At 69.1% G+C, this 9606-nt stretch overlaps 1 protein-coding gene across 2 annotated transcripts; it reads left to right on the forward strand.

Annotated features, from left to right (window-relative positions):
• The first annotated feature begins 517 nt into the window (after positions 1-517).
• PPP1R1B (protein phosphatase 1 regulatory inhibitor subunit 1B) lies at positions 518-9282 on the forward strand. Of its 2 annotated transcripts, XM_050985827.1 has the most exons (8): positions 2889-4565; positions 5682-5742; positions 6082-6104; positions 6790-6865; positions 6946-7053; positions 8135-8203; positions 8641-8787; positions 8870-9282. In XM_050985827.1, the coding sequence occupies exons 1-8, from the start codon at positions 4485-4487 to the stop codon at positions 8956-8958; spliced, it is 654 nt and encodes a 217-aa protein (XP_050841784.1). In that variant the 5' UTR covers positions 2889-4484; the 3' UTR covers positions 8959-9282. The 2 variants fall into 2 exon arrangements, 1 of the variants encoding a protein (XP_050841784.1); XR_007780244.1 differs by lacking the exons at positions 6082-6104; positions 6790-6865; positions 6946-7053; ... (1 more) ...; positions 8641-8787; positions 8870-9282 and having other exon boundaries at positions 518-4565; positions 5625-5716.
• The last annotated feature ends 324 nt before the right edge of the window (positions 9283-9606 follow it).

A 9606-nucleotide genomic window follows, 5' to 3' on the forward strand; every position in this document is an offset into this window, starting at 1 on the left:
TGGATGCACACGCGTGAACACGCCTGGCACACACGTGCAGATGTGCACAGCCCTGGCACACACACGAACACACACGTGCCCATCCCTGGCGCACACACATCATCATCCACACCCCCCTCCCCAGACTCCTCCTTCCCTGCTCCCTCCTCCCCTACCCAAACCCCCCCCCCACAGCCCCGACCCCCCCTGCATGACCAGAGCCCCCTCGTGGGCACCACACTGTCCCCGTGGTCCCTCTGGGATCCCCCTGTGCCAGGCACCGTGGCCGTGTCCCCTCCCCGCCGGCACCGGGTTCTCCCCGTTAAATCCCCGGGGACACCCCCACACCCCCACGGGGACAAGTGACAATGACCCCGGGGGGTGCTGCGGGAGAGTGGCGAGCCCGGCTGTGCCCCCCTGGCCCCCCCTTGCCCGGCGCGGGGTGGGGGTGCCAGCTGGAAGCTATTTATTAACCAGTCATGGTTAAATTGGTTTATAAATTAACAGATGTTTTAACTTTATTCTTTCTTCTGGGAATGGAGGCAGCAAACTGGTCTGTGCTGGCGGCCGGGACCCCCTCGGGGGGGTCAGGGATGGGCTGGGGGGAGCGGGGCTGGGACCCCCCCCCCATGAGCCCACCCTGGCAGGGCTCCGTGGGGGCACCAGGAGGAGTTTTAGGATCCTTTGGGGGGTCCCACCTCGCAGGAAAGGGGGTGGGTGGGGCTTCAGGCGGTAGAGGACACGTGCTACAGGTGGGTAAACTGAGGCACATGGTGTGGCCCCCCCCCCCCCCCAGGCAGAGGAGACCCCCGGGCTGCCTCTCAGAGTCTCACCACTGCACCCCTTACCTGGAACCCCCCCAGATTTGTCCCCCCCCACATTCCCCCTTTTTCCTCCCTGGCTTCCCCCGCTAAGTTCCCCCATCAAGGTTTTGCCCGTTCAGCCCCTCCTGAGCCGGGCACACCCTGGCACCGGGCTCTGCGTGCATGACCCCCCCAAACCAGCACCCAAACCCTGCCTTGGTGGGTGCCCACCTCGGGGGTGCTGCCCCAAAACCCCCCAGTGCCCCTGATGCCACCCCGTGGTGTGGGTGTGAAGCTTGGCACGGGCCGGTGCCAACCAGGGCAGCTCCAGCCGCGGCTCCGCTCCGGCCACCCCGTGCCAAAGCCCTTGAGTCTCTGCCCAGCCCACGCGGCCGTGCCAGCCCCGGGTGGCCGTGCCAGCCTGGCCATGCCAGCGTCGGCAGTGACATCTGCCACCGCGTGCCGCCGACGGGCACACGGGGCCGGTGAGGGCACCAGGAGAGGGCACCGCCCGGGGGGCCGGGGGGATGCAGCCGCCTGCCCGCCCTCTCGGGGGTTCAATGGTGTGACTCCTTCTCCTGGAGCTGGGAACGTGGCCACCCCTGTGCTGCCAGGTGTGGGGACACAATGTCCCATCCTGCCGGGAATCCGGGGACACGGCCCCTCCTCATGTTCCTGCAGTTTTTGGGGGTAGGGGGGTGCAGACCACCCCACTTCATGCTACAAACATGGGGTTGGAGCCTCCCGATGGCGCTGGGTTATAGGGGTGCACGCCCCCAGTCCTGCCTCAGTTTCCCCATGGCACCCCCCGGTGCTGCCCAGTGTCCCTGAGCAGGGCAGGGGGTACCCCTTCCCCACCCCCCCATGAACCCCATTTAGGGACGGTCCCTAATGGTGGTCGCTGGGGGGGGTTCCCAGCAGTGAAGGGGTTAAGCCCCCTGCGCGCCCCCCCCCCCACCGCCCCCTCGGGCTCCCACGCGTGCTCTGCTCCCACGCGTGTTCCCACTCCCGGCACCCAGGGGAGCACCGGCCCCCACCCGCCGCCCCCGCTGCAGCTCCTGGGGGGCGGCTGCACCCACGGGGGGGTCTTGGGGTGCGGGGGGTCTCGGGGGGCTCAGCCCAGGGCGAGCTGGGAGGGGACACCCGGGAGGAGGGGAGGGACACCCCCGCAGGGCGGAGTGGGGGACACGGAGGGGGATACCGGGGTGAAGGGCGCTGAGGGGGGGTCCCGGTACCCCCGACCGGACCCCCGCCCATCCTGTGGCCACGCCCCCTCCGTGCACAGACCCCGCCCCCCCGGCACTCACCCTCGGACCGTGCGATCGTCCCCAAGATGCGCTGTCCCCGTAAGGCCCTGTCCCAGTAAGGTCCTGTCCCCGTGGCACCCTGTCCCTGATGTACCCCACCAACACTGTCCCCGGCACACCCTGTCCCCTCCACGCTCCATCCCTGGGGCACTTTATCTTCGTGGGACACTGTCCCCGTGCTGCTCCATCCCCAGCACACCTTGTCCCCACCGTGCCCCATCCCTAGGGCGCTTCGTCCCCATGGGACCCTGCTGGGCACGATGCTCCACCCCCAGCACACCGTGTCCCCGTGCTGTTCCACCCCCAGCACACCCTGTCCCCGTGGCACCCTGTCCCCACCGTGCCCCCCCACCACGACGCTCTGTCCCCATCTTGTCCCCTCCCCACGCCGGTCCATCCCCACACCCTCCGGTGCCACCGCGCCACGTCCGTGCCCAGGGCTCCGCGGTGGGCGCAGGCTCCTCGCCGGTGCCCGCTGGCGGGGGGCGAGCGCTTCTTCCCTCAACCTGCTGCTATTTTTACTCTCTCCGCGGGAGGATTCGCTGCTGCGCGGAGCTGCAGCCCCCGCGGCACCGCGGCACGGGCACGGGCACGGGCACGGGCACGGGCACGGCACGGGGTGCCCACGGTGTGCTTGTCCCGGCGACGAGGAGCGGGGCCATGTGTGCCACACGTGTGCCTGGAAGGTGCCCCCCGTGTTCCGGGCCCCCCCACCCCCCCGTGCCACTCTGCAGGTGCCACCCGCGGGTGACGGTGCGTGGGCGCGGGCGCGGGCGGCGCCTGCCGATCCCGGGGGGCTGCGGGTGCCGGCGCTGCCGCAGCGTCTTCGTGGGTGGGAGAAGCGGGAACAGCAGCGGGATGGAGCCCGGGAACCTGTTGCCATAACGACTCGGGTCCCGGGATGGGGACGGTGCTCAGAGCCTGGCAGGGGGACACCAGGCACACCCAGGGTGACAGAGGGACCCCTCACCTTGTCCCCAGATTTTGGTGTCTATGAAGACACCGGGCTCTGCTGGCGCCTGTCTCTGATTTGTCCCCATCCACGTGGTCACTCCGCTGTGCCACAGGCACAAGTTTGTCACCCAGAGCTGGGCTTTGTCACACAGAGCCAAGATTTGTCACGCAGATCCAAGATTTGTCTCCCAGAGCTGGACTTTGCCACCTAGAGTTGGCCCTCGCCACTCAGAGCCGAGATTTACCACCCAGAGCCGAGATTTGCCACCCAGAGCCAAGATTCGCCACCCAGAGCCAGGATTTGTCACCCAGGGCCGGGCTGTGCCGTGTTTTGCCGGGCTTTGCCGCGTGGTGCCGGGCGGGCGGGAGGCTGGTCCATGGCTCGGTGCCACTCGGGTAAATATTTTGCTGGAGCGGTGGCTGCTGGCCCAGGGCCACCCGCAGCCGTTGGAGCACCGGGAGATCCGGGGGACGGAGCCAGTTCCCAGCTCCCCCTTCCTCGTTCCTGCTCAGAGGCGGCTTCCATCGACACCGCCCCGGGACATCCCAGGAGGGGACGAGCCACGGCTGCGGCTGTGCCCCCTGCATGGGGACCCCCTGGTTGTGGCCCTGTGGGGCCGGGAGAGGTGCTCTCGATGTCCCCTGATCCCTGCCTGGCAGCTCTAGCGCCGAGCGTTGCCCTGGGGGATGAACCCCTCCCTTCCCCAGGGGAATATTTTGTGTCCCCTGGGATTTTCTGTGGGGAAAGTCTCCAAAAACTGGGCAAGAGCCAGGGCAGGTGGGCACAGCCCGGGGTGAAGACACAGCCCCCGCACCCCCGAAACTCTGGGGGCTGCAGCTGGGGGTGGGGGACCTCCGGCACACAGGGGATGGGATGTTTTGGAAGTCCCATGTCCCCAAGGGTAGGGACTCCCCACTTTCTCCAGAGCGGTGGCCCCGTCCCGTGTGGCACTGAGCAGCCGGGGGGGTTGGAATTTTGCCACTGCCCACACAGGGGTGGGAGAGGCTGTCCCTCTGTCCCTCTGTCCCCTGTCCCCCCATCTCTGGGGAGACTCAGGCATAAGGGACAGGGACACACACGGAGCCACCCGTCCCGGTCCCAACACAACCGCCCACCGCAGGCCGGGTCCCGCACGGCAGGGAAGGGGTTAAGGACCCCCCACAGGTTGGCTGAACCCCCTGGGGGGCTCCCCAAGGGCTCATTACCGCGGCCTCAGCCCCCCTGCCCGGGGAGGGGGGGATGAATAATTCAGCTCCTGGTAGGAAGACGTGTCCTCCCTCCCTCTCCTTCCTCCTCCTCCTCCTCCTCCTCACCGGCTCTGCCTTCCCCACCTCCCGCCACTCTCATTCCTCGCCGTACCGAGCCCCGGGTGCCACGGAACTCTGCTCGGTACCGGTGCCAGAGACCCCCCACCGGCTCCGGTGACTCCCGGCCAAGGCCATGGACCCCAAGGAGCGCAAGAAGATCCAGTTCTCCGTGCCGGCCCCCCCCAGCAACCTGGACCCCCGCGCCGTCGAGATGGTGAGGGGGGAGCGGGGAGAGGGGAGAGGGGAGAGGGGAGCCCGGGGTCCCTCCTCTCCGCCTGGGCAAAGCGCTGCCGGTGACCTCGGGGCAAGGAGGGACCCCCGGACCGAGCGCGTGGGACGGGAGGGGGACACGGGAGAGCCCCGGGGAAGGACGGGGACAGCAGGGACGGGATGGGGACAGAGCGGGACAGGAGGGAGGGGATGGGACAAGGGGGATTGAAGCGGACAGGAGGGACGGGAGGGGACCGGGAGAGCAGGACAAGGGGGATCGGAGGGGACAGAGGGGACAAGGCAGGGGATGGGACAAGGGGGATCGGAGGGGACAGGAGGATCAGGATGGGACCGCGAAAGCAGGACAAGGGGGATCGGAGGGGACCGGGAGAGCGGGACAAGGGATCGGAGGGGACAGAGGGGACAAGGCAGGGGATGGAAGGGACAGAGGGGATGGAGGGGGAATGCGTTGGGACAGATGGGATGGGACAAGGGGGAGGTGGGAGGGGACAGAGGGAGGGAGGGAGGGGATGGATCCGGGGGAGATCGGAAGGGACAGAGGGGACAAGAGGGAGAGGATGGGACCGGCAGAGTAGGACAAGGGGGATCGGAGGTGGCAGGGCATGGGACGGGAGGGACAGACCGGACGGGACTGCGTGGGGGACACAGAAAGGGACGGGGACAGGACGAGAGAGCTCCAAGGTCCCCGCGGAAGCTGCGGTCCCGCACAGGGAGAGTTGGGACAGGGACAGGGACAGGGATGGCACAGGACACCAGGGAAGGGATGAGACAGAGGACACAGAATGAGGACAGGGATGGGATGAAGGGGACAGAACACGCTGTGTGTCGGGGCAGCCACCCCCGCCGGTTGTCCCTAATCCGAGGGGACATCCCCAGCACAAGCTGGACCCAGAGTCCCCCCGGAGGAGCTGGCCTGGGGCTCTCGTGGGGCTGGGACGCACTGGGGACACCCCGGGGACCCCGTGCCGGGTGGGTTCGTGGCCCTGCACCCACAGGCGCACACACGCTCACACACGTGCAGACACGTGTCCCTGGGGCGCAGGGCAGGGGACAGGGGACCCGGGGCGTCCCCAGCCGGTGACACCCCGCTGTGCCCCAGATCCGCCGGCGGAGGCCCACGCCGGCCATGCTCTTCCAGCTCTCCGAACACTCGTCCCCAGGTGAGCGGGGCCGGGCTGGGACACGGGGCGGGGGACGGGAGGCTGTGGCAGGGATGGGACATGGTGGCAGGGATGGGACATGGTGTCTGTCATGGTGTCTGGGATGGGACACTGTGTCAGGAAGGGGACGTGGGGGAGGTGGGATGTAGTGTCACCTGTGGAATGGGATGTCTGGCAAGGAGGGGACGGGGTGTCACATAAGGAAGGGGGTGGCAGGGAGGGGTCCCCCGCGGGCAGGGTAACCCCTGGAGGGGGGTCGGAGGGTGGGCACGGCCCTGCCCGGCCCTGCCGGGTGTCCGTGTCCCGCTCACCTTTCTCTCCCCGGCGCCGCTGACACAGAGGACGAGAACCTGCCCTACCAGGTGAGTGGGCGCCGGGACCCCCAACAGAACCCCACTCCCTGTCCCGTGTCCCCCGGGGGGGTTATCGGGACCCAGCCCCGGCGCCCGGAGCTTATCGGCTCTTTCCCGGCACGGGCACACGGCGCCAGCGCCAGGACGGGGACACGGGATGGGGACATGGAGCCGAGCCAGGCTGGGGAGTTTGTGCAAAGCAGCGCGTGACCGTGGCGGGGTCACCCCCCCAGTGTCCCCAGCACTGTGTCCCCAGTGCCACATCCCCACGGAGACCCAAACACAAGGTCTCCATAACGGGGTCGCCATCAGGGGCAGCCCAAAACCACGGTCCCAAGGCAATGTCCCCATCGTGGGGACCCCAATGCCACATCCTCATGGCAGTGTCCCCATAATGGGGGTCCCCAGCATAGGATCCCCATGGCAGGGTCCCCACGGAGGGGTGCTCAGGACGGTGTCCCCACTATCCCATCCCCAGTGCAAGGTCCCCAAGGCAGGGTCCCATCATGATGTCCCCAGTGCCACATCCCCTCTGCAGGGTCCTCATTGCTGGGATGGGGGTGGGTGTCAGCCCCATTCTGAGACCCCCATCGCAGCCCCCCACCTCACCGGGGGGTTCCCGGCTCTCCCGGGGCCGCGGTGACCCCCGTGGGGGACACCAGGCCTCCCCATGCTGACGCCGCTCCCCCCGCAGCGCTCGTCGGGCGAGGGCTGCCTGCTCAAACCAAAGAGGACCAACCCGTGTGCCTACACCCCGCCCTCGCTCAAAGGTACCGCCCGCGGGGACACCGGGGACAGCGCGGGGGCTGGGGGGACACCCCGGTGCCCGGTGACACCGGCGTGTCCCCAGCGGTGCAGCGCATCGTGCAGTCCCACCTGGAGAGCGGCATGGGCGGGGGGGACAGCTCCGACGGGGAGCCCGATGACGGCTGCGACCCCGACAGTGCCCTCGAGTCTGGTGAGGGGACACAGGGACATGGGGAGGGGGCTGCTGGAGCCCAGGGGGTGTGGGGACATGGGGAGAGGGATTCTGGAGCCCAGGGGATGGTGAGACATGGATGCCAGAGCCTTGGGGACACAGGGACATGGGGAGGGGGATTCTGGAGCCCTGGGGAGGTGGTGACATGGATGGCAGAGCCTTGGGGACACAGGGACATGGGGAGGGGGATTCTGGAGCCCAAGGGGTGTGGGGACAAGGATTGGCAGAGCCCTGGGGACACAGGGACATGGGGAGGGGGATTCTGGAGCCCTGGGGATGTGGTGACATGGATTGGCAGAGCCCTGGGGACACAGGGACATGGGGAGGGGGCTGCTGGAGCCCAGGGTATGGTGGGACATGGAGGCTAGAGCCCTGGGGACACAGGGACATGGGGAGGGGGCTGCTGGAGCCCAGGGGATGTGGGGACATGGGAGGGGGATTCTGGAGCCCTGGGATGGTGGACATGGATTGCAGAGCCTTGGGGACACAGGGACATGGGGAGGGGGATTCTGGAGCCCAAGGGTGCGGGGACATGGAGGCTAGAGCCCTGGGGACACAGGGACATGGGGAGGGGGCTGCTGGAGCCCAGGGGATGTGGGGACACGGATGGCAGAGCCTTGGGGACACAGGGACATGGGGAGGGGGCTGCTGGAGCCCAGGGGATGTGGTGATGGGGTTGCTGGAATCTGCGGGATGGGGACATGGCACAGCCGAAGCCCAGGGGACAAGGAGACATGGGGACACAGACACGGGGGTGCCAGAGCCCTGGGGATGTGGGGACACGGGGACCAGAAGCCCAGGGTATGTGGGGACAAGATTGCTGGGAGCCTGGGGGACACGGGGAGGTGGGGACGGGGGTCATCATCCCCTGTAGCCCTCGGGGACAAAGCCAGGGCTGGCCCACGGGCTGGCTGGGCCACTGTCCTTGCTGCCCACGTGTCCCCCGCGGGGCCGGTGACGCCAGCCGGACCCCCGGCCGCTGTCTGACGTGGCCCCGGTGCCGCTCCGGTGCCGCGCGTGCCTCGCGGTGTCCCGGGCTCATCGACCCCCGCCCGGGCAGCCCCGGGGAGCCAGGGCAGAGCCGAGCGCAGCTACTTCCCCGCCGGGCTGAAGGCGCACAAGCGGAAAGGTAACGGGATGGGGACGCGGGGGGGGCGGAGAGATGGGGATGGGGGGGACAGGGATGGCAGGGGGGTGGGGGATGGGGGGATGGCAGGAGGACAGGCACAGTGATGGCGGAGTGACAGGAGGGGATGGGGTTGTGGAGGGGTGGGGAAGGTGGGGGACAAGGATAGGGGGGTGACAGGAGGATGGGGACAGCGAGGGGACAGGGTGGTGGAGGAGTGGGGAAGGTGGGGGACAAGGCGGCGGGAGGATTGGGGACAGCAGGACAAGGATGGCAGGAGGATGAGGATGGCGGGGACACGGGGACAGCGAGGGGACGTGGCTGCTCACTCGCTCGGGGACACCGGGCGGGCACCGGGGCTCGGTGCCGCGTCCCCCCCGCCCCTCAGCGGGGTCACCTCCCGCTGTGTGTCCCCGGGGCCACCGTGCCGGTCCCCACAGGCGGGCAGAAGGTGTCCTTCGCCGGCGGCATCGACGAGCGCGAGGAGGACCTGAAGTCGCTGACGGTGTCCGAGATCCCCGAGGACCCCGAGGGAGCGGAGGGTGACGAGGACGAGCCGGGCCAGGAGCAGGACGGTGGCACCGGGGGTACGTGCGGCTGTCACCGCCGCCATCCCCGCTGTCCCCGGTGCCACCGTGCCCGCTGCTAACCCTCCGTTTCCCTCCCCAGAGCGGCGACACGTGGGCTTCGCCGAGGTGCCCTCGCGTCCCATCGGCACCGAGCGCCATTCGCCCACCTTCCCGCTGGGCACCAGTTAGCTGGCACCGGGCACATGGGAACCGGCCCCACCCGGCCCCCCCGGCCCCCGCAGCTTCGCCCGTGCCCCCCGGCTGCCCCCCGCCCGCTGCCTGCGCTTCGTCTGCCGTGCGCCCTGTGCCGCGCCGTGCTGGGCCGTGCCGGGACACGCCGGGACCCCCGGCCCCCCCCGGCCGCCCCCTCCCCGCGGGCCTCGTGCCCCCCCCGGCTGCCGGTGATGGAGGAGCCGGGGATGGGACCCCCGGGTGCTGGCGGCCCTCCCTGGCTGCTGCCCCCCGGCCCCAAGCGAGCAGAGCCCCCCGCCCGCAATAAACGGCTGTACAGAGGGTGGAGAGTGGTTTGGGGGGGCTGTGGGCTGTGGTGACTTTTGGGGGGGGGGGGTCTGGTCCTTGTTGAGGGGGTGGGGCGCCCCATTAACACCCCCCCGTCTATAGGGAATGGTCTGTCCCTCGCCCCCATGAACACCCCCCTGTCCCATAGGGAATGGTCTGTCCCTCACCCCACTGACTACCCCCCCATGTGGGGAATGGTGTCTCCCAGCCCCACGGTCACCCCTCCACTGGGGAATGGTCTCTTCCAGACCCACTGGCACGCCCCCAAGGAGGGGAATGGTGTCTCCCTTTGCTCACCCTATAGACACCCCCCACCTC

This window comes from Serinus canaria, chromosome 27, assembly GCF_022539315.1.
Source record: "Serinus canaria isolate serCan28SL12 chromosome 27, serCan2020, whole genome shotgun sequence".
Lineage (NCBI taxonomy): Eukaryota > Metazoa > Chordata > Aves > Passeriformes > Fringillidae > Serinus > Serinus canaria.

What these genes read in the sequence shown, in the direction of transcription:
- PPP1R1B (XM_050985827.1), top strand. Translation starts at nt 4,485, where the DNA reads ATGGACCCCAAGGAGCGCAAGAAGATCCAGTTCTCCGTGCCGGCCCCC. An exon ending in CTCCGAACACTCGTCCCCAG is followed by an intron (nt 5,743 to 6,081) that starts GTGAGCGGGGCC and finishes CCGCTGACACAG; the next exon opens with AGGACGAGAACCTGCCCTAC. An exon ending in GCAGGACGGTGGCACCGGGG is followed by an intron (nt 8,788 to 8,869) that starts GTACGTGCGGCT and finishes TTCCCTCCCCAG; the next exon opens with AGCGGCGACACGTGGGCTTC.